Here is a 23,519-nt window from a genome sequence, read left to right as displayed (position 1 = left end):
ATTTTATCTTTTCAATGCCTCTAGTGAATGAGAACTTGACAATTCAACTAGATTTAGAGGGTAATTTGGCAAACAAAAAAAAAAAAAAAAAAAAAAAAAAAAAAAAAGACACATTTCAAGTGGCTACATGAAACAAAAAAAAGTTCAGGTGATAATTTGACACGAAATAGTGATGACAATGATTCAAACATAACTCATATTTTAGAGTAAATCTTAACAGTTTTGATGGTAGGTGGTATTTATGCAAACAAGTTTAGTTTAGGTGGCAAATGTCACAACAAAATTTAAGTGGTCAAGTATAACCGTAAAATTCAACTAGTATTACTAAAATTTTCCTTCCTCTTTTTTGAAGCAAGCCTAACATCACTCTATCTTTATGGCACTGCAATCTTAACATAGAAAACTATGGGATTGCAAACATGTGCGTGATCACATTAGAAGTACAACTGGACGAGAACCCGTAAGAGAAGTAGAACATATATGGTACTGAGAAACACACACCATAATACCAGCATTTATACAATATAACATGTTATAGTTTGCAAGTTCGACAGATTCAAACAGTAAAGAGGAAGAACGATGAGGATACAGTTAGCGCTTTTGTGCTTTCCTCCGTCTAGATTGTACTTTCTGCCATTTCTTTCTAGCAACTAGTTTGCTCTTTGGTTTCAACTTCAACTCAGGTGAGAACTTATAATTAGGATCTCTCATACGCATTTGTATATCCTTGAAAAACTGCATATTCAGTTTCTTAGGCCCTCCCTGTCTAAGCTCTGCATATTCTGGCCCTGATACTATATTTTCAAATGCTCCTACCAAAATATCCAAGTCACTCATGACCTCCCACACGTTAATATAACGCCCGTCTGGCCCTTTCTTCAACTTTTTCAAGGCATTCTCAACTGCAATTTTCCTAGCTTGCTTTCCAGGGGACAACTCCTCTGGTTCCTGCTCAGCTTTCAATAATTCAGAAATTGTCCGATACTTTGACGTTTCTTCAAACTCAAATAGTTTGTCTATATGTTTATCACTACTTTCATTTGGGTAGGCTTCAGTAGGAATATCGTCATCATCATCATCTTCACTCCCAGTCCACAGAGACTTCTCCTCGTCGCTTCCAGACCAAACACTTCTCAACTCATCACTATCATCGGCATCAATCAGGTCAGAGTGCTCCCTCGCCTGCTGTCTTACTTTACGAATCTCTTTTTCAAGACGACTCTTTTCATCCTTTTCATTGTCACTTTCGTCTTCACTCCCTGTCCATAAAGTATCATCTTCATCAATCTCTTTCTTCCAGGCTTCCCTAAATTCCTTGTCACCAGGTTTTCCATTTCCAAAGAGATCATAAGGTTTATGATCACCACGAGCATATGATCGTGAAACTGTAACAGTTCGAAACAGTCATACAGGTAACACAAGTACAAAAGTCAGAGGGAAAATACACGTCTATTTATACACCTTTTTCTGCAAATCTGAACTTGCAAGGAAACCTATTTTATATAGAATGCATCATATTATGTAATATGTATATTAGTTTACAGATCAACATCAGATACTTGGCTTGAACTGCTAACCAAATTATTAGCATACACTGCAGTAAATAATCATTAACCATCTATTATGATCTTCAGACCACCAATTGTCTCGAAAAGGTTTAAAATAAATGCAGAAAAAAAATCTTGATCTGCTAACCAAATTATTAGGAACAAAGTTCATCTGCCAACCTTCCTCCCCCTCAAAAGTTAACTTAAATATCCCAGGTACAGATACTGAATAATCTAATAAGTGTGCAATATCCCTTAAAAGGCAAGCTCTAAGAGCCAAGAAACATTTCGAGTTCAATTACTAGTCTCATGCCTCCATATCACTGATTTACCCTTGGTACATGACTACTAGCTGAACAGGGCGTCTCATATTTGAAGCATTGAGAGGATTACCCAAATTGAAGGAATCGGAATGACCAACTCTCATCAATCGTCTGGATTGCAATGAGAATAAGGTTGGTTTCTGTTAAGATGTTTTTCGCTTCTTCTTAATTCTTTCTATTCTAAATAAACGTTGGAATGAGGACAAATGGCAACAATTCCCCATTCCAAGTAACCGTGCTGAGATTATACCCATCTGATTCCAAAGTCAAATGCAGAAAAGTGCATGGAAAATTAATATGCAGCAGAGAACAAGAATTCACTTTTGTCAGGGAAATTCATTCGACTAACCCAATGTTGGGATATTGAGAAACTTGGTAGGTAAAATGTTCCCTAAAGCAGCAATGATGCAAAGTTGTGGCTGCAAAGCTCTTAAGTCGGACAAAAACACATCCTGCACGAACATTAATAAAAATGAACCCTCTTCATCTAAATTCACTCCTAACACTATCAAAATCTTTGAGAGACAATAATCGAATGAACACTGGGAATATATGGAAACCCATTTTAATCATATAAAGCAATAAGAAGCACTATTGGGTTATTTCTAATGGGCATGACCTTCGGCATAAGAAAACCTAAAATGCAGCTGCACAGAAGGTGCAGCACCCAATATCGGAGATTTCTACAGATAACTCCATGGTGCTCATAAGAACATCTCTAGTCACTACATGGATTACTCGTAGGGAATAAATAGAGAAATCATTTCCTACAAAAAGATGATAGAAAATTACCTCTCCAGCCCGTTCAGGTGTGAAAATAAGGTTTGAAGGGAAGCCTCTGTCAAGAGCATGCTGTGCTAAAGGAGAAGGCATCAACTTTTTCCCCCTAGACTTTCTGGATGGGGGCTGAGTAACAATAGCTGCAATCTAAATCAGAGCAAATTATTCATTCATAATCCAAGCAATTACTCTGTATTGTTACACTATATCAATAGCGAAAGTATGCATCACCATTTTTCCTGGCCTACGTCAGTCCCTACTATCTTCCCGAAAAAAAAAGAGTAAATACGAAAACAAGTTTGACATAAAACCGATATGAAATATTAGTAAGCTCATATGCAATAAGCCTAGGTTCGACAAGTTTGGCATAAACTAATCCAATTGAACCTTTAAGATGCCTTATGATGCCGGAACACAAGAGAAAGCAATGACCGAAACACAACACAACCAGCTAAATGATAAGTCTACCGACTGTCTAAATTCCACAACTCCAGAAATTAACCCCATTCACAATTCAATCCGGCACGAACGCTTCTTGGACATAATGTGCTTAAAAGACATGTCACATCACTAAATTATGTAACCCAATAAACCAAGCTCAAAAACAATCAAATTGTGGAATTCTAATGGCATCATAAAGTGAAGAAAGCCCAAAATTAAAAATTGAAAAAAAATTAAAAATAAATAAGAAGAAGCCAGAAAAGAAAACCCATTTGAGGTAAAGTTGAAAGCATGGAGAAGGGCATCCATTGAATACCTCAAGGAGTGAGTCTGCGGCAGCGGATGCATTGAGGAGGACATCCAGAACAATTGCTGTCACCTTTAAAACCAGTAGACATTTCATCACCTCATAACCACAAATGTATAAATATATATATATTGAGAGAGAGAGAGAGAGAGATAGAGAGAGAGGGCAGCACCTGAGGAGAGCCTAAGAAGACGAGGGGCTTCTTGTTGGAAGCGAAGCATAACGTAGAAGAACAAGAAGATGGAGATGAAGTTGCGGCACCGAAGCACCAGAAGCGACGAAACACCAGCGACCAATTCATGCTCACAATTCACTTGCCACCTCGAACAAACCTACCGAGTAATCTATGAGACTATGTAACACTGCTTATCCGGAGCGGAACTCATCCACACGTGGGCATGTTTTTAGGATTTATTAAATCCAACTGTTGAGGTTGAATATAATTAAATCTAACGGTCCAAATTTAAATCCAACGGCTAAAATAATTAAAAAAAATCATTTAACTCAAAATTCACCCAAATTTAGTGATTTTTCAATATTTATCGAAATTTAATATTTTTAGGTTAAAATATTCATAAAATTAAATTATGATATTGTACAAAATTTTTTTTAAAATTACTTTAAAAGAAAAAAAATAGCCTAAATTTATTCTGTAATAATCTCAGGCTAAAAAATTTAGGCCAAAAAAGTTGGAGTAGAAAATCTATTTCTGGGCTAAAACCTAAATTTTTTGGGCTAAACATTTCAAGTTTTAGCCCAAATGTTCGAGATGGTCTTAATTTGATGTAAAAATAGGATAAGGAATTTGTCTAAATATGAGTGTGCCAATATTAGGCACTAGAAAGTGAACGATTTGCTCCTTAAATAATAGTAACACTGACTTCCAATCAAGTAATTGTGCTCTAAGGAATGAATTAACTTAATTTTATCTTTTCAATGCCTTGAGTGAATGAGGACTTGACAGGGTAATTTGGAAAGAGAAAAAAAAAAAAAAAAAAAACCATTTCAAGTGGCTATGAAACAAAAAAAAAAAGTTCAGGTGATAATTTGACACGAAATAGTGATGACAATGATTCAGACATAACTCGTATTTTAGAGTAAATCTTAGCGGTTTTGACGATAGGTGGTATTTATGCAAACAAGTTTAGTTTAGGTGGGAAATGTCACAAAACAAAATTTAAGTGGTATTGCTAAAATTTTCCTTCCTCTATTTGGAAGCAAGCCTAACATCACTTTATCTTTATGGCACTGCAAACTTGACAAAGAATAGTATGGGATTGCAAACATGTGTTTGATCTCATTAGAAGTGCAACTGGAGGAGAACTCGAAAGGGAAGTAGAACATATATAGAACTGAGAAACGCACACCATAATACCAGCATTTTTACAATATAACATGTTATAGTTTGCAAGTTTGGCAGATTGAAACAATAAAGAGGAAGAATGAGGAGGATACACTTAGCGCTTTTGTGCTTTCCTCCGTCTAGATTGTACCTTCTCCCATTTCTTTCTAGCAACTAGTTTGCTTTTGGTTTTAACTTCAACTCAGGTGAGAACTTATAATTTGGATCTCTCATACGCGTTTGTATGTCCTTGAAAAAATGCACAGTTTCTTAAGCCTTCCCTGTCTAAGCTTTGCATATTCCGGCCTTGAAACTATATTTTCAAATGCTCCTATCAGAATATCCAAGTCACTCATGACCTCTCACACGTTAATATATCGCCCATTTGACCTTTTCTTCAACTTTTTCAAGGCATTCTCAAGTGCAATTTTCCTAGCTTGCTTTCCAGGGGACAACTCATCCGGTTCCTGCTCAGCTTTCAATAATTCAGAAATTGTCTGATACTTGGATGTTTCTTCAAACTCAAACAGTTTGTCTATATGTTTATCACTACTTTCATTTGGGTAGGCTTCAGTAGGAATATTGTCGTCGTCATCATCTTCAATCTCAGTCCATAAAGACTTCTCCTCGTCGTTTTCAGACCAAACATTTCCCAACTCATCACTATTGGCATCAATCAGGTCAAAGTGCTCCCTCGTCTACTGTCTTACTTTTCAAATCTTTTTTTTCTTTCAAGACGACTCTTTTCATCATTTTCATTGTCAATTTCGTCTTCACTCACTGTCTATAAAGTATCATCTTCATCAATCTCTTTCTTCCAGGCTTCCCTAAATTCCTTACCACTAGGTTTTTCATTTCCAAATAGATCATAAGGTTTATGACCACCACGAGCATATGATCTTGAAGCTGCAATAGTACAATACAGTCATACAGGTAGCACAAGTACAAAAGTCAAAGGGAATGTATGTGTTACAAAGCTCTATCTATATACCTTTTTTTCCTACAAATTTGAATTTGCAAGGAAACCTATTTTATGTAGAATGCATAATATTATGTAACATGTATCTAAGTTTACAGAGCAACATCACATACATAGCTCGAACTGCGACTATAAACTCGTCATTTTATATGGGCCATAAAATTCACACAGAATGCAGTGGCGTTATACGATTCATACAGCTGATCCCACCTAATAGGATAAGGCTTGGTTGTTGTTGTTGTTGTAGTTCAATTCTAAAACAATTCAAATTCAATCAAGAAAGGCACAACATCATACTCAATATAAAAACATCACAGAACATGACACAGTGGAAGTTCGGAATATCGCTTATGCACTTTCTCGTGGTTGTTTCCTTGTTTTCGAAAATAGAATGAATCCTCATTCCACAGGCTAAAGGTTTCAATGACAAAACGAAATAGTGATGACAATGATCCAGACATAACTTGTATTTTAGAGTAAATCTTAGCGGTACAACTGGACAAGAACCCGTAAGAGAAGTAGAACATATATAGTACTGAGAAACACACACCATAATACCATCATTTATACAATATAACATGTTATAGTTTGCAAGTTCGACATATTGAAACAGTAAAGAGGAAGAACGAGAAAGATACACTTACCGGTTTTGTGCTTTCCTCCGTCTAGATTGTACTTTCTGCCATTTCCTTCTAGCAACTAGTTTGCTCTTTGGTTTCAACTTTAACTTAGGTGAGAACTTATAATTTGGATCTCTTATACGCGTTTGTATATCCTTGAAAAACTGCATATTCAGTTTCTTAGGCCCTCTCTGTCTAAGCTCTGCATATTTCAGCCTTGAAAATATATCTGCAAATGCTCCTATCAGAATATCCATGTCACTCATGACCTCCCACACGTTAATATAACATCCGTTTGGCCCTTTCTTCAACCTTTTCAAGGCATTCTCAACTACAATTTTCCTAGCTTGTTTTTCAGGGGACAACTCATCCGGTTCTTGCTCAGCTTTCAATAATTCAGAAATTGTCCCATGCTTTGATGTTTCTTCAAACTCAAACAGTTTGTCTATATGTTTATCTCTACTTTCATTTGGGTAGGCTTCAGTAAGAATATCATCGTCATCATCATCTTCACTCCCAATCCACAGAGATTTCTCCTCATCACTTCCAGACCAAACACTTCTCAACTCATCACTATTATCGGCATCAATCAGGTTAGAGTGCTCCCTCGCCTGCTGTCTTACTTTTCGAATCTCTTTTTCGAGACGATTTTTTTCATCCTTTTCATTGTCATTTTTGTCTTCACTCCCTGTCCATAAAGTATCATCTTCATCAATCTCTTTCTTCCAGGTTTCCCTAAATTCCTTGTCACCAGGTTTTCAATTTCCCAAGAGATCATAAGGTTTATGACCAATATGAGCATATGATCGTGAAGCTACAACAGTTTGATACAATCATAGAGGTAGCACAAGTACAATAAGTCATAGGGAAAATGCACATTTATTTATACACCTTTTTCTGCAAATCTGAACTTGCAACGAAACCTATTATATATAAAATGCATCATATTATGTAATATGTATATAAATTTACAGAGCAACATCAGATACTTGGCTTGAACTGCGACTACAAACTCATCATTTTATCTCATGATAGTTAAATTTCTAAAACAATTCTTACTCAATCAAGAAAGGCACATAATCATACTCAAATCTAAAAACGTCACAAAACAAGACACAAGGAAGTTAGGAATATTGCTCATGCATATTTCTCGACATCGTTTTGTTGTTCTCGACAGTAGAATTGAACCTCATTCCGTAGGCTCGAGGTTTTTCACAATGACATACATGTCAATGAAACCAGTAACCTCGAGTTGAAAAATGCGCCGACAGACAAACAAGAAAGCCTATTGAAAGACCAATCTTCCATTATGTGGGGCATTTTATCAAGCACGTAGATTGCATATCATAACTCCAACGACATAAACACAAACATACATATGATTGATTAATTAATCGTAAAATTTTGAAAAATTGAAGCGAAGGAAACCAACCTTGAAAATTTGGAGAAAACCCAGAAAAGAAAATCGGAGTTGTTGAAGCGATTACAGAAGATGCAAAATCAGACATGTTTTGCAAGGTGAAGGAGGAGGAGGAGAGAGAAAAATGGGGATTAGGGTTTTTGCAAATACAAGAAAGGAGGGGAAAACGGGAACACAGCCTCCGAGCTATCCTATCGTATCATATCACGATCATCTTCTGCGCCTTTTGGGGTTTTGTTTACTCATCAGCAAGGTGAGAGCACTTTTTCTTCATTTCTCTTTAAATTATAATTTGGCATTGTCTATTAAATTTTAGTTGTATTTTCCGCATACGATAATATTTACATTTAAAAAATGAATTTGAATCAACTTTGCCATCTACTAAAATAAATTGGTTAGTATAACTTAGGTAAAATGATATTTAAGCAATGAATAAATTTAAATGATATTTATACTATGAGAATAATAAGTTTTTAAATGTTATCTATGCACTTAGTACTATAGTTTTATGGTATTCTTTTCCACTTGCAAGTGAGAGTTCTTATGTTCAATTCTTGCCACAGGTGAATTTGAACCACATTATTAGTTGTCATCTATGAGTATAAATTTACATGTGGTCTAATATCTTAGTGGAGTGTGTTAAGTTTTAGCCCTCCCTTAAATTATGGTAATAGTTTCAAAACTATCCCTTCTTCTTAGTAATAATTAAAATAAAATAAAATAAAATAAAATATAAACTTGTCATCTATGGGTCAAAACTCAAAATGCTCATTTCAAATTTCAAAAAATGACTAGTTTTTATAGCATGTTGTCAATATCTAATTAATGTCACTAATCTTTGGTATAAATTGTCCATTTTCAATTTTTCTCAATCATCAATTAAAATTTAATTTCTAATCATTTTAACCAATTTTTCCTTTTTTGTTTGTAGAACCCAAATTCTTTGCATAATTGTTATATTTTTAGTAAAAAGAAGTGTGCAAAAATCACTTTCAGTTCAACCTATGAAGCACAAATTCCAACTGAGAGATCGAACGTTTTTACTCTTTCAGCAACAAATTCAGACATTTTTCCCTCCCTGTTACGTTACAAACTGCTAATGCGACAGCATCTGAGACCGAAGTCATAAACTGTTGGCTTCGCTACAACTTGGGTCGTCCAACTTTAGAATCATGAGATTAAATTATTGATGAGCGTTGGGGGTAGAGGGAATTAAGTCTTAAACTACTGGTGCTTCACTAGAACTTAGGTCATCCAGCATTTCAACCACATAAGCATACTGCAAATGTTTGACGTTCAGGGATGTGAGGAAGAATATGTGGGGCAAAGTGATGACAGCTCAATTTGAAAACAAATAATCAATGACCTCATCATTGTCTTCAAACTGCATCCCATCAATTGTACGGTCATTATGGAATTCCCATCCAATATTGTTTTCAAGCAACTCCTTGAGCTTCCTCGGCCACTTCCCCTGAGCCTAACGACACTTTTTCCCATCCGACAACCATCATTTAAGGATTGTTGGTTGATCCAACGGTCTAGATTCAAATTTCATTTAAAAAAAAATATGTTTTAAAATACATTGAATCCAATGGCTGAGATCGAATATAATCAAATCTAACGGTTAAAAAAAAAGATCTAATGACCCAAATTTAAATCCAATGGCTAAAATAATTAAAAAAAATTATTTAACTCAACCCAAAAACTCTATAAATACCTATGTATTTGTTCAAACATCCACACAAAACTCAATTTTCTCCTACAATTCTTCCAATTTATCTTTCTACCATTTCTTTCCATTTCCAAATTGTTTAACATGGCAAGAGAGCATATTAGAGTTCATAATTGGACATGTGAGGAAGTTGTTGCTTTATGCTTGGCATGAGTTTCTGTTAGCGAAGATGGTGTAGTTGGCAGAAATCAAAATAAAAAAGTTTTGTTGGATAAAATCATTGCAAAGTTTCAATTTCAGCTTCGGCGTTGATCAATTATGCATCCTCAATCTCAATCCTTGCTAGGTATTGTGTCATCTGTATTGCCATGCTATGCCTTCTTCTATCACCCATTGATGAGATATTAATGATTTTTAGGAAACAAAAACTCTTTGAAAGTTGAAATGTTCATAAAATTAATTTACTATAGTCTACATATTTATTTTAAAAAAATTAATTTAAGAAAAAAATTAGCCTAAGTTCATTCTTTAATAATCCCAGGCTAAAATTTTAGGCTAGAAGGGTTGGAGCAGAAAAATTGTTTCTGGGCTAAAAACTAAATTTTCCGGGCTAAAAAGATAGGAGGGAGAGAATCAGAGTCTTCTCAAACTCCATTTTAATGTTTTCTTTTTTGATCCAACATTATTTTACTTATAAGAGACCATCTACAGAAATGAGATTGAATTAGGTCGCATAATAACGATAATTTACGTATAATATATTTGTGTTATCTTAAAACTCTATTTTATTTGAGTCGAAATTTAGATCTCTTGACTTAAGGAGAGTTTTGGTAACCTTATGGTATTTACTTAATTTGATGTAGAAATAAACTAAGGGATTTGTCTAAATACGAGTGTGCCACTATTAGGCACTAGAAAATGAATGATTTGCTCCTTAAAGAAAAGTAACACTAACTTCCAATCAAGTAATTGTGCTCTAAGGAATGAATTAACTTAATTTTATCTTTTCAATGCTTTCAGTAAATGAGGACTTAACAATTCAACTAGATTTAGAGGGTAATTTGGCAAAAAAAAAAAAAAAAAAAAAAAAAAAAAAAAACATTTCAAGTTGCTATATGAAACAAAAAAAAGTTCAGGTGATAATTTGACACGAAATAGTGATGACAATGATTCAGATATAACTCATATTTTAGAGTAAATCTTAATGGTTTTGACGGTAGGTGGTATTTATGCAAACAAGTTTAGTTTAAGTGGCAAATGTCACAAAACAAAATTTAAGTGATCAAGTATAACATTGTGTAAAATTCAAGTGGTATTGCTAAAATTTCCTTTTCTCTTTTTTGAAGCAAGCCTAACAACACTTTATGGCACTGCAAACTTGACATAGACAACTATGGGACTGCAAACATGTGTGTGATCTCATTAGAAGTACAACTGGACGAGAGCCCGAAAGAGAAGTAGAACATATATATTACTGAGAAACACACACCAAAATACTAGCATTTATACAATATAACATGTTATAGTTTGCAAGTTCGACATATTGAAATAGTAAAGAGGAGGAACGAGGAGGATACACTTAGCGCTTTTGTGCTTTCCTCCATCTAGATTGTACTTTTTGCCCTTTCTTTCTAGCAACTAGTTTGCTCTTTGGTTTCAACTTCAACTCAGGTGAGAACTTATAATTAGGATCTCTCATACGCGTTTATATATCCTTGAAAAACTGCATATTCAGTTTCTTAGGCCTTCCCTGTCTAAGCTTTGCATATTTCGACCCTGATACTATATTTTCAAACGCTCATCTCAGAATATCCAAGTCACTCATGACTTCCCACATGTTAATATATCGCCTGTCTGGCCCTTTCTTCAACTTTTTCAAGGCATTCTCAACTGCAATTTTCCTAGCTTGCTTCCAGGGGACAACTCCTCCGGTTCCTGCTTAGCTTTCAATAATTCGAAAATTGTCCGATACTTTGATGTTTCTTCAATCTCAAACAGTTTGTCTATATGTTTATCACTACTTTCATTTGATTAGGCTTCAGTAGGAATATCGTCGTCATCATCATCTTCACTCCCAGTCCACATAGACTTCTCCTCGTTGCTTCCAGACCAAACACTTCTCAACTCATCACTATCATCGACATCAATCAGGTCAGAATGCTCCCTCGCATGTTGTCTTACTTTTCAAATCTTTTTTTCAAGACGACTCTTTTCATCCTTTTCATTGTCACTTTTGTCTTCACTCCCCGTCCATAAAGTATCATATGCATCAATCTCTTTCTTCCAAGCTTCCCTGAATTCCTTGCCACCAGGTTTTCCATTTCCAAAGAGAGATTATAAGGTTTATGACCACCACGAGCATATGATCGTGAAGCTGCAACAGTTTGAAACAATCATACAGGTAGCACAAGTACAAAAGTCAGAGGGAAAATGCACGTCTATTTATACACCTTTTTTTTTTTTTTTTTTTTTTTTTTTTTTTTTTTCTGCAAATCTGAACTTGCAAGGAAACCTATTTTATATAGAATGCATCATATTATGTAATATGTATATAAATTTACAAAGCAACATCAGATACTTGGCTCGAACTGCGACTACAAACTCGTCATTTTCTCCCGTGATAGTTAAATTTCTAAAACAATTCTAACTCAATCAAGAAAGTTAGGAATATTGCTAACAATGCAAATCTAAAAATGCCACAGAACAGGACACAAGGAAGGGATTGCACTACATAATTACACTCAAATCTAAAAATGCCACAGAACGGGACACAAGGAAGTTAGGAATATTGCTCATGCATTTTTCTCGACGTTGTTTATATTGCTCATGCATTTTTCTCGACGTTGTTTCCTTGTTCTCGACAGTGGAATCAAACGTCATTCCCCAGGCTCAAGGTTTTTCACAATGACATACATGTCAATGAAACCAGTAATCTCGAGTCAAAAAATGCGCAGACAGACAGACAAGAAAGCCCACTGAAAGACCAATCTTCCATTCTGTGGGGCATTTTATCGTGCACGTAGATTGCATATCATAACTCCAACGACATAAACACAAACATTCATATGATTGATTAATTAATTGTAAAATTTTGAAAATTGAAGCGCCCGTAGGAAACCAACCTTGAAAATTTGCAGAAAACCCAGAGGAGCAAATTGGAGTTGCTAAAGGGGTTACAGAAGATGCAGAATCCGACAGGTTTTGCAGGGTGAAAGAGGAGGAGGAGGAGGAGGAGGAGGAGAGAGAAATGGGGATTAGGGTTTTTTCAAATACAAGAAAGGAGGGGAAGGTGGGAACACAGCCTTGGAGCCATCGTATCATATCATATCATATCACCATCATCTTCAGTGCCTTTTGGGGTTTTGTTTACTCATCAGCAAGGTGGGAACACTTTTCCTTCATTTCACTTTAACTTATAATTTGGCATTGTCTATTAATTTTTAATTGTATTTTTTACATACGATAATAATTTTAATTAAAAAAATGAATTTGAATCAACTTTGCTATCTACTAAAATAAATTGGTTAGACCATCTCCAACCAAAGGGTTCAGAGGGCAGAAAATAGCTCAAAAATCGTCTCCAACCAAAGGCTAGGCCAAATGGCTCGTTGGCCCCACTGGACCAAAAAAGGGCCAAAGGGCCAATCGACTGGCCATCTTTAGCCAGCCAGCCAGCCAACTAACCCATTTTCCTCTTCTCCTTTTTTTTTTTTTTTTTTTTTTTGTTCTTTTCCATTTGCCCAGCCCACTTCTTTAGGGTTTAGGGTTTTGGATTTTTTTTTTGTCCGAGCTCACTTTTTATTTTATTTTATTTTTATTTTTATTTTTTATAATTTCTAATTTTTTTCCTACAATATTTCTCACATATTTTTTACCATTCCATAATATCTTACCTCATTTTATTTCAATTCTTCATATTTCATACTATAGCCCTTTGGCTCTTGGTTGTAGATGATTTTTTTATCACAGGGCTATGTTAGGCCTATGGCCCTCTGGTCCCTCGGTTGGAGATGGTAAGAAATATAACCCTACATTGTTCATTAAAATATTAATTTCTTGGAGAGCTAGAGGGCTAAAACGAGAGCCCTCTGGCCCTCCTTTGGTTGGATATGGCCTTAGTATAACTTAGGTAAAATGATATTTAACCGGGGAATAAATTTAAATGATATTTACACAACGAGAATAAATTTGGATTAAGTCGTTATCTATACATTTAGTACTATGATCTAGAGGGATTCATCTTTACTTGTAAGTAAGAGGTCTTAAGTTCAATTCTTGCCAAAGACAAATTTGAACCATATTATTAGTCGTCATTTATGAGCATAAATTTACATGTGATCCAATATCTTAATAGATAATGTGTTCAATGTCAACCCATTGTATGTGGTCCAACTTTTAGTACCCATCGTTTGAAACTCACTCTCCCTCAAATTATGGTTATAGTTTCAAAACCAACCCTCCTCAGTCCATAGTAATAATAAAAAAAAAAAAAAAAAAAAACCTTGTCATCTGCTTGTCGAAAACTCAAAATGCTCATTTCAAATTTCAAAAAATGACTAGTTTTTATAGCATGTTGTCAATATCTAATCAATGTCACTAATCTTTGGTATAAATTGTCCATTTTCAATTTTTCTCAATCATCAATTAAAATTTAATTTCTAATCATTTTAACCAATTTTTCCTTTTTGGTTTGTAGAACCCAAATTCTTTGCATAATTGTTGTATCTTTAATAAAAAGAAGTGTGTAAAAATCACTATCAGTTCAACCTATGAAGCACAAATGCCAACTAATGGATCAAACGTTTTTACTCTTTCAGCAATAGATTCGGACTTTTTTCTCTCCTCCGTCAGGAAGAAAACCGAATCTTTAATGCATCAAGTAAAATTACCTAATGCAGTTTCAGAACTGAAATAAAATTTTGGATGAATGGTTAAACCATTTTAAGGGCACCAGTCACATCCGTCTTAACATTTAGCACAACATCAGCATATATATAACATCCATCCTTATCACTTTACATGGAAATTTCAACTGCATGTACAAGGTTTACACAAACAAAACCAGGCCATCGTTGAAGGATATCATACTGATCCCTTCCTGTTATGCCGCAAACTGTTAATGCGACAGCATCTGCAACGGAAGTCATAAACTGCTGGCTTCACTACCAACTTGGGTCGTCCAACTTCAGAATCACGAGATTAAACTATTGATGAACGTCAGGGGCAGAGGGAATTAAGTCTTAAACTACTGGTGCTTCACTAGAACTTGGGTCATCCAGCATTTCAACAACAGGAGCATACTGCAAATGTTTAACGTTCGGGGATGTGAGAAAGAATGTGTGGGAATAGTGATGACAGTTCAATTTGAAAACAAATAATCACTGACCTCATCTTCTTCAAAGTGCATCCCATCAACTGCACAGTCATGCTGGAATTCCCATCCAAGATTGTTTTCAAGCAACTCCTTAAGCTTCCTTGTCTTTAAGAATAAGAAATACGGAACTTAGGATTCTTCTCAACACAGTTATTCAAAAGGAGACAACTTGCAATAATTCAAATTTCAAGCGCTATTCGTTAATGAATCTATACATATACATCCTGCGTTACTTTAATTTTCTACCGTATAACACAACTGTATTCTCTGACCAAGTTTACTCTAAAAACACAAAAACAGATGACTTCACGAGAAATGCTTCAACTCAGGACTCAATTTATATGAAAAAACCCATCAAATGGCGGTAATAACATGAATAAACTTTGAGGTAGCAACACGGCACATAAAGAGGGTTGCAATAATAGTTTACTCTTCTTGGGCAAACGTGCAGGATTTAGATGTTTACATCTTTCTCATTGGCCTCTCTGTGATATTACACCGCTCACACATACATTTTACCGTTTCTATCCTGTAATTCCATAATTATACAAACAAATGCTGTCTCGGAAGACGAGTGCCATGGGTTATGAAGTCAATTTAACAGACAGGTTCTAAATTGCTAACGGATGAAGGGAAGGCTATTACGAGAAGATCTGGGTTATATGCAATTATAATTTTAAACACAAAAGGTAAAAAATCCAATCTGTTCCAGATTCTTCCCATCCGAGTTAGTGTTAAACTAATGCATAAAGAGAACCATACCTTATCATATTATACACTCCTTTAAAGTAACAAAATAAAGGATTCTGTTTATTTATGTTTGCATATTCATATCATGATAAATACAATGGAAAGTGTGAAGATAAATTATCAGTAATTTGAATCATCTATAAGGTAAAAACAAGAACTGTAGATAATTTCAAGAAAGAGCATATGATTCTTTTGATACCTTCTTTTGCTTGATAGAATATAAAAGATTAAATTAAAAACTAGGCTTAGATTGCATACCCATGACAGAAGATCTCCATCAACAACTGAGGCATCTTGCACCAACAAAAAAAATTCCTGGAATCACATTTATACATTCAGTCAATAAACTCAAGGTTCTACACATCTGATGGAAATGATGCTTTTCTTTCGTTGAATTTCTTTTTCATTAGAATAACAAACTGAATGCAAAAAAAGTTACAAGAAAACTATGAACGAACTTGATCAATGGAAAACTATGAATGAACTTGATCAATGGAATGCAGAATCAAGCACCCAATTAATGGTATATAACCTTGTACCTTGAAAAGACGGTGCAAAAAGCTATCAGCAGAAAACCATGATTCATCTAACAATGATGACGCAATGCTTGTGTCTGTGCAACCTTTCTGAAGTCCATGTTTCAATTGATAGTAGATGACTTTAATAAACTGCGAGATTCCATCACATGTCATTTATCAGAGTAAACGAATGGACAAAAAAAGGAAAGCATTGTTCACTGTTAGTTTACAACTTTACAGGAAAAGAAAATTAGTTTAGATCAAGAATAGCTAAATGTGTTACTTTCTCTGGGCAGAAAAGTCAGTAACCTAGAATTTATTGCATTTCCTTCTCTTTTTTAGGAGAAACAGAATCATTTTATTACAACGAAAATAAAGACAAAACCCCAGTGGACACACCAGCTACTCAAAACTATGTGAAACCTCTAAACTACCAGATGCTCAAAACATCATAAAATGTCCCAGGATAACACGAAAAGAACAATACAATATATCTCCATCCCCTTTCAGAAACCTCGATGATCCAACACTCTACCTCCTATATATCATTATTTAAAATTTGGGAAAGTTTTAACACCCTTCAATCCCGGTTCTTCCATTCTCCAAAACCTTTAACTTCCAAAATAATATCCGCCAAGTCCCACTCCACACAATCATTTTCCTTTTCCCAATTTATCACACAAACCAACCCCGCTTTTTTCTTCTTCCGCACTTCCTGAACAACCTCTTTGCCATACCTACTGAACCAAAAAAAATCACTCTGATGCTAGATCAGCTACAAGGCTCTCAAAGGCTAAGTGGGACAGTTAGCCAACTTGACTTGGGTCTTAGCCGGCTGGGGGTTTTAGTTGTTTCCGTATACTTTATTGGTCTTGTTTAGATTTAATGTTTTACTTTTAGTTGGTAGATCATAGTTATGCTCCTACGTTTTCAAACTGATAATTTTATCCCAAATCACCATGACGATTTCTTAGTTATCTGGCAAAAAGTTCTAGTTATAAATAGCACAAGTATGGACATTACCTTTGCAAATAGCAGACTTCTTGTACGGAAAGGCTGCAATAATGATAGAATTGTCAGAAACTTATTTCAGCTTTCCTGTTTTTCAGTATCAATTTCCTATGATGCAAGCATCACTTCAAAACTCCATATTTTAGTATAAAAACTTAACATAGTAAATGGGAACAGGAAAGACTATATTTATTTATTTGTTAATGATTATAGTATTAATGATTCCCCATTTAGCTGATTATGCAAGTATCTTAAAGAAAAAGACAGTTCAGGTAACTGAACTACAATGCAGAATGCAGAGAGGCCCCACTAAGTAGAACAGTATTATTCGGAGGATCCCTATCCTGGAGGGAATTAAATATATGTATGCATGTAACATGGACATGTATATATAAATTTAAAACACTCATGCAGAATGCAGAAAAAATAAAAATTACAATTATACAAATTTGGTAGCGTGAATAAATCCCAACAATAAGTAATGTGAAACATGGCGACCAATACTTACAGCTTCAGTGCATCCAAATAAAAGACTGACCAAGGATTTCCATTGTAGAAATGCTTCAAGTGATTGGCCCATCTGCATAAGCTCGGAATATCATAAAGATCTGAGTATCTGACAGTAGTAATTAACATAAAATTATGATCAAGTCTGCATTCTCCACGTACCAAAAATGCAATAAAGGCAAATTGCAGCTCTGCAAGAAGCAGGTCCTCAGAACCACCATAATCTTCTAGCAGTACACTTTCTAACAATTGTGTCTAGACATCCAGTAAAAAGAAGAAAAAATTATCAGTGAAAGCTTACAGCTAAATCAGCTATCTGTAAACATTCAAATAAAAAAACCAACAAAATAACTTAAAAGAGTAGAGGGGGGTTCTCACCTTGTCAAGATTCAAAGAAGTAAGTTGTTGGCCCTGGATTCCCTTTCGTTTGATAACACGAGGAATTGATGTGTAGTAACATCCTCTCATCTGAGACTTGTCACTGGGTGTTGAGAACTTGCTAGCATTCAACTGCTCATCTAGAGCTTTCTCCATCGTTGTGTTAGGAGTGTTTATACGCATTGCAGATTCAGATGAAATAGTAATTTCTCCTCCAATGGGCTCTGTACAGTAAATCGGCCGTTTAAAATTCAAAGGTTATAGGACAAGAAAAGTGAGTTTATTAGAAAGCCTTAGAATCAAATTCAGGCACCCTATTTAACACCTCTGTCATGAAATTTCATGAGTAAAACATTTCCCTATATAGCAGCAAGCTTTAGAAGATATGATCAACTGTTTTAAGGTCAGGTTGTTCAATTAGCTTAGTTCAAGGCTAATCTTTTGAGTAGATTTATGATTTGATGTCCTCCATAAAAACGTGTACTCTATTCTGAAGACTTTCCAACACTTCTAAATGAACAAACAAATGCATGAATCTAGAACCACTCATAACCAGCATCCCCAAAAATTTCCTCCCAAACTTAACCCTTACTCGCCCTGCAATACTTGGCATCTTTTTGCATATAAGAGACAGATTGGGAAACACATAAACATTAGCTCTTCTTCTTTGAATAAAATAAATAATATTATATATCATATATAATATCAACTCTATTATGAGCAATACTGAAGCAAGGTTCTTGCTTTCCAAATCATGGGGGATGGATTGTAAATGGAATGAGATAGCTCGTTAATCAGTCTGCTAAAGTAAAAATTTCACCTAAGCGAAGGGACCTGAAAACTAAATCCCAGAACCTTCCATTCAATCTAAAAGATTGTAATGAGATACTTCCATCAAAGAGAGTAAATAAGAAATTTCCATATCATTCAATTTCTCCAGAATAGAATTCCAATTGGTTGGAAAGCAAGGGACAGCAAACATATTGACCATGGATGCATAGATAAAGAGACTACCCTCTCCAGTAATTCTCCCCAAAAACTCAATTTTCCCCATTACCCACCACAAATGAAGATTAAGAGAGAAGGAAACAATGCCTAATGAAATGTCTTTTGCAAGCTCAAGGATTTGAGCCTACATTAAAAATCAGAATCTTATTTTTTTCATGTCAAAGAGAATCTTAATTACTTGATGTGACCCACATTTTCTTCTTTTAAAAATGTCAAGGGACTCCTTTTCCATGGCAAATCTTCACAACCACTTCTCAATTAGAGCCATGCTTCCATGATGATTTCATTCAATGGTATGTTTTATAGAACTTATGTTGAAAGTGAGTCACCACTTCAAACAAAGAACAAAAGAAGCTTCTTTTGATGTTCAAGAAATCAAGATCATTTTGTGCTTCTCTCCTCCAGTCACTAAGCTCTAGCAATTTTAACCAAAAAAAGCCGTTAAAGACCTCCCTGCCGAAGAAGCAAGCTAAAATATTACAGACTCCATATAGTTTCTAGCATCCATTCTCAAGTGGGAAGAAAGTTCATAGCTAAGCATGTGAAAGGAGCCTAACAGCCTTCTAATTGTTTATTCCTGATTGAATTCCCTCCATGGCCTTGTCTATCGAGCGGTCCTTTTGGCAGATTTTCTCTCCCTTCTTCTTTTATGAACATGAGGGCTCATCAATTATTAGGACATCTTGGTAAGTAGAGGAAGTGTGAAACAATCTGCACTGTGCTGAGCTAGACCTCAATACATCCTACCTAAAGTGAATTAGGCCTGGTCATGAATTTGGAGGAAAGGAAGAGCTACTTCTGTCAGTCTTTAACAACTAAAAAAACAGTGCCAAAAATTATGAAATTGTGTCCAAGTGTCACTATAACTATAAACAGAAAACATCTGACATGCAATGTTCTTTTAGATTTCCTTGCAGTCTTATTGGTAGAAGTACTTCTAGAAGAAATTCTTTTATATACTTTTAGAAAGTTTTGCAATAATAATCTCCATTTCGATGCAGAAATTTGTACGAAAAGCTACATAGGAAGATTGTTATGAAAGAGCTATCCATGCACTGTACAGAACTTCATTACTTTCATGGTACCTTTTTCAATTCTGGTCATTACCTATTTCATCATGTCTACAAGCTCGTAGCTAATACCACTATACTTAAATATCATATGAACTCTTTGCAAGTGAGCAGATGCACCACCCTTTAAGTTTACTGGACAAGAAGTCATAACAAATACTTCGTGGAAAATTAAGATTCTCACCATATGTCCATGTTGAGAATTTTCCTAAAACAGATTAAAAAAAATACTTTTTTTAATATTTTCATATTTGCTCACACTCCACAGGGGCCTATTGTACCTTATGACAAGATAAATACTCAGACAAAGAGTGTGGTTTCTATCCCAAAAAAACAGAAAAAAAGAAAAAAAGAGGACACGCATTGCAGATCTGAAGATAAAGAAAGTTCAAATTGAAAAACTCAGAAGGAGAGACGGAGAGAAACGCAGTAACAACAGCAGCAGTTAAAGCATTAAATGTATTCGCTTCACAAAACTCTAGCAACAAAACTGAAGAAACACCTGGTGGAAAACCTACAATAATGGTGAATGTAAGCTACTGAAGTTGTGAATAATGCTTACCAATCCGTTGGATGATGCTCTTTGTAACGTAGCTAGATAATTGTTTCCAATCTCCATACTGGCTTAGATTATAAGGACCAAGATGTCTGTCAAACTCCAAACTTCTAACTGCTTGGCAGTATCTCTCTTCCTGATGGAACAAAAAATATAGCGATATGAAATAAAAATCTTACACTGAAATAAAGAAAACAGCTACTGTCTTTCCAGCAAAGAATTTTGTTTGAAACAAAAATAAAGAAATTCCCCTCACTCCTTTTAAAATTTAATAGTTTCACTAATACAATAAAATTGGACCAAAAGAATGACAAAGAAATTAAATAAACAAAAAGATTTTCAAAAAAGAGATATTGGCCATATTTTCTTGCTTCTTAGTACTTCGGCAGGTTATATAGTTTATGCATCAACTTTGTTTTTATTTGCCTCAACCTTCTCTAGTGAGTTTAGACTTCATATACTTCATGCAGCTTCTTGGAAATTGAGGTTGAATAATATCATCTATAGTGTCAGCCATCCATTTGGAATCACTTTGATTCTGTACATGGCAGAAATAAATATAGTAAGACAATCTTGCAACCAACATGAATACAAACCTCTTCTTCTGGTACTTTGACTAATCGTTCGTCTTGTTGATCCCACTTACGAACAATTACCTGTTACACGAGAAAAGTGAGTCTTGCTCACAATTGTTTGGGTGGGGTAAAACAGCACTGAAATGTTACAACCCAATTGGATTTAAGCTGACAATAAAGAGACGGCATTGCTTAACTAACCTCCGATGGCCCGGCATCAAGAAAAAACCCGATAATTGGCGCAAACTCCTTGCCATCTCTGCGTGGCCAAAAACCAGACACATGAAACCAGATTTTTCAAATAAAAATACAGCAGAAACATGCCACAGATAAATACGCGAAAAATGTCGATTTCCATCCAATCAACTACCATTGGGAATTTACAGAAACTACAAAACAGAATCACCCCCAAAATACTTCAAAATTTAAAATTCAAAATTACATTCTCTGACAACATTCAACAAACATATGGTGAGCAAGAAGAGCTAACCTCGTGGATGAGCTATAGTACACAAAATGAGGACCAGGAGGAATCATCTTTATGCCTTTGAATTCCGGGCCCACAGAAAACATCTGCAAAACAGAGAATCGAGTGTTGAGGGTCAAATTTTCTCGCATTTTCTCGGCAACCAAACGCAGCACGAGCATGTGTTGGTTGGGTTAGTACTTAGTAGTAGTATTTTACCTGAGTGTCAATGCCGATGAGGGTGTGCTGAGGCACGTCGAGGAAGAGAAGCGTCACGCCTCGCTTCACAAGCTCCAGCGCCGTTTCGGAATCCATCGAAGTTTCTGCAATTTTTTGTTGGACTTCAAAGTTGTCGCTCTGAAGTTCTGAACACCTTCCCGCTTAGAAAGCTCTGGTAAATGAAGTGGGTGCTCCGACAGTCCAGAAGCCTCTTCTAATATGGGCCTCGAAGAGGTATGAAAGAAGGCCCAAGATCTAAGCCCATTGGGCATCGGCCTACTCTAATCATACTAGGACAGGAAATATCGACGATTTTAGTAAAAACTAAACAGTTCTATAATGAGCAAATTTGTTTGATAAATAGGCATAACAATTGTTTTGCTTGAGTGTTAAATGATGGTGCAACAAATATGGAAGAAAATTCATATACAATTTATCGAGCAGATTCAAGATATATTCTGAATCAAGCAATCTCTATTATATAGGTACAAAAATCTACATAAAAAGTTGAAATCATGGCAAGAAGCCCTTACAAAAACCAAAGCAATTTATCAAAGGGACAATAATCTAGCCAATGAGGTAATGACATTTTATTGTTAATAATTTTCAAATGTAATTAACATGTTATTATTTGGACCGTTAGGTAATTAAGAGTAATTATTAGATTAAATTATTTTACAATTTTTCTTCAGTAACTACAAGTATAAATGTGATTCAATCTTCATAACAACAGATCACAAAGTACGAATATTGAAACATTGTAAAGCATACTCCAACAAAATTATGTTATATGTTGGATATCCTAACACCACACATTGGATGCCTTAAGTGGTAGATTACTGAAAATAATATAGTTTTAAATACTAATGATATGCTTTTACTTTATATTTGAAATAAATTATTCAAATTAGTTATTTTCAAAGAAAAACTAATGAAAAGGGATTGAAAACTTTGAGTTTTAATGATAAGGACAAAATAAAGGATAAAGTAAATAGTACCAGGATTGATTTTTTAGTGTAAAAATGTGAATTTTCGTTAAAATAAACAGAATCGTGGACTTTTCGTTAATACTTCTTATTTTCAATTACCAAAAAAAGAAAAAAGAAATAGTAATTATTATTAAACAAATTTACAACAAAAAGAAATATTTGTAAATACTAAATAGTAATTATGAAGAATTGACCACCGACTAGTGTGAGAAGACAGTAGGCGATCTTCTTCGCCCCCAAATCTCTGCACCTCTGCCCGCCCTGATCAACGCCCGCAGCTTTCTGACAATGAAGCGCAAGAAATGGTCGGAGCTCGAAGAACAGACCCTTCTCACCAACTACTTGGACCTCCACAACTCTGGAGCTCTAGCCAAGCTCAAAACCCGCGAGAAAAAGTTCAAGCCCATAGCCGACCACGTGAACTCGGCGCACCACCTCCGCGACCCAGTGACCTTTCCGTTCCGGTGGTCCTGGCGCGACGTCTCAATCAAGGTGCAGAACATGCGGCACCAGTACCTGGGCGTGAAGCAGAAGATCCGGGTCTCCAAGGACGAATTCAACTGGAAAGACGGCGAAAACCACTGGGAAAATTTCTTGAGGTACAAGGAAGTGTTTGGAGATGTGGAGCTTGATGTTAGGGGGAAAAGGGGGTGTGAAAGTGAGAACC

The 23,519-nt window shown here is 35.3% G+C and overlaps 2 protein-coding genes and 3 pseudogenes across 3 annotated transcripts; all 5 read right to left on the bottom strand.

The window, feature by feature from the left end:
* Window positions 1–461: 461 nt before the first annotated feature.
* On the bottom strand, window positions 462–3,765 carry LOC125467920 (eukaryotic translation initiation factor 5B-like). 2 transcript variants are annotated; one of them, XM_009373532.3, is made up of 5 exons: window positions 3,571–3,765; window positions 3,408–3,470; window positions 2,663–2,797; window positions 2,220–2,322; window positions 462–1,385 (listed from the first exon to the last, which is right to left on the bottom strand). In XM_009373532.3, exons 1-5 carry the CDS (start codon window positions 3,697–3,699, stop codon window positions 592–594), a joined length of 1,224 nt encoding a protein of 407 aa, XP_009371807.2. In that variant the 5' UTR covers window positions 3,700–3,765; the 3' UTR covers window positions 462–591. The 2 variants fall into 2 exon arrangements, with proteins under 2 accessions (XP_009371807.2, XP_048422239.1); XM_048566282.1 differs by lacking the exons at window positions 2,663–2,797; window positions 3,408–3,470; window positions 3,571–3,765 and having other exon boundaries at window positions 2,192–2,324.
* A 1,090-nt stretch (window positions 3,766–4,855) lies between these two features.
* LOC103961056 lies at window positions 4,856–5,834 on the bottom strand (annotated as a pseudogene).
* Window positions 5,835–6,359: 525 nt separating this feature from the next.
* Window positions 6,360–7,659, bottom strand: LOC103961054 (annotated as a pseudogene).
* A 3,323-nt stretch (window positions 7,660–10,982) lies between these two features.
* LOC103961053 lies at window positions 10,983–11,818 on the bottom strand (annotated as a pseudogene).
* Window positions 11,819–14,362: 2,544 nt separating this feature from the next.
* LOC103961027 (protein AAR2 homolog) lies at window positions 14,363–23,192 on the bottom strand. The gene is made up of 14 exons (XM_048566425.1): window positions 23,054–23,192; window positions 21,864–22,153; window positions 21,669–21,751; window positions 21,380–21,437; window positions 21,200–21,259; window positions 20,610–20,739; window positions 17,970–18,193; window positions 17,754–17,846; window positions 17,593–17,664; window positions 17,097–17,129; window positions 16,095–16,223; window positions 15,814–15,870; window positions 14,817–14,910; window positions 14,363–14,733 (listed from the first exon to the last, which is right to left on the bottom strand). The coding sequence occupies exons 2-14, from the start codon at window positions 21,957–21,959 to the stop codon at window positions 14,672–14,674; spliced, it is 1,191 nt and encodes a 396-aa protein (XP_048422382.1). The 5' UTR covers window positions 21,960–22,153; window positions 23,054–23,192; the 3' UTR covers window positions 14,363–14,671.
* Window positions 23,193–23,519: the final 327 nt, after the last annotated feature.

This window comes from the organism of the source record quoted next, unplaced genomic scaffold (genome assembly GCF_019419815.1).
Source record: "Pyrus x bretschneideri cultivar Hongxiangsu unplaced genomic scaffold, Pyrus_bretschneideri_v1 Contig41, whole genome shotgun sequence".
In the NCBI taxonomy this organism is placed as follows: domain Eukaryota; kingdom Viridiplantae; phylum Streptophyta; class Magnoliopsida; order Rosales; family Rosaceae; genus Pyrus; species Pyrus x bretschneideri.
The sequence above is the reverse complement of the archived record's forward strand: the minus strand, read 5'-3'. Positions and strand labels throughout refer to the sequence as shown.

Excerpts from the sequence above, each read along its gene's own strand:
- LOC103961027 (XM_048566425.1), bottom strand. The coding sequence starts at position 21,959 with ATGGATTCCGAAACGGCGCTGGAGCTTGTGAAGCGAGGCGTGACGCTT. Across the intron at positions 21,260-21,379 it reads TTGATGCCGGGCCATCGGAG|GTAATTGTTCGTAAGTGGGA; the intron begins GTTAGTTAAGCA and ends CTCGTGTAACAG. Across the intron at positions 15,871-16,094 it reads TTTTGCACCGTCTTTTCAAG|GAATTTTTTTTGTTGGTGCA; the intron begins GTACAAGGTTAT and ends ATGTGATTCCAG.
- LOC125467920 (XM_009373532.3), bottom strand. The coding sequence starts at position 3,699 with ATGAATTGGTCGCTGGTGTTTCGTCGCTTCTGGTGCTTCGGTGCCGCA. Across the intron at positions 2,323-2,662 it reads CACCTGAACGGGCTGGAGAG|GATGTGTTTTTGTCCGACTT; the intron begins GTAATTTTCTAT and ends ATGTTCGTGCAG. Across the intron at positions 1,386-2,219 it reads TCTCAATATCCCAACATTGG|TTTCACGATCATATGCTCGT; the intron begins GTTAGTCGAATG and ends GAACTGTTACAG.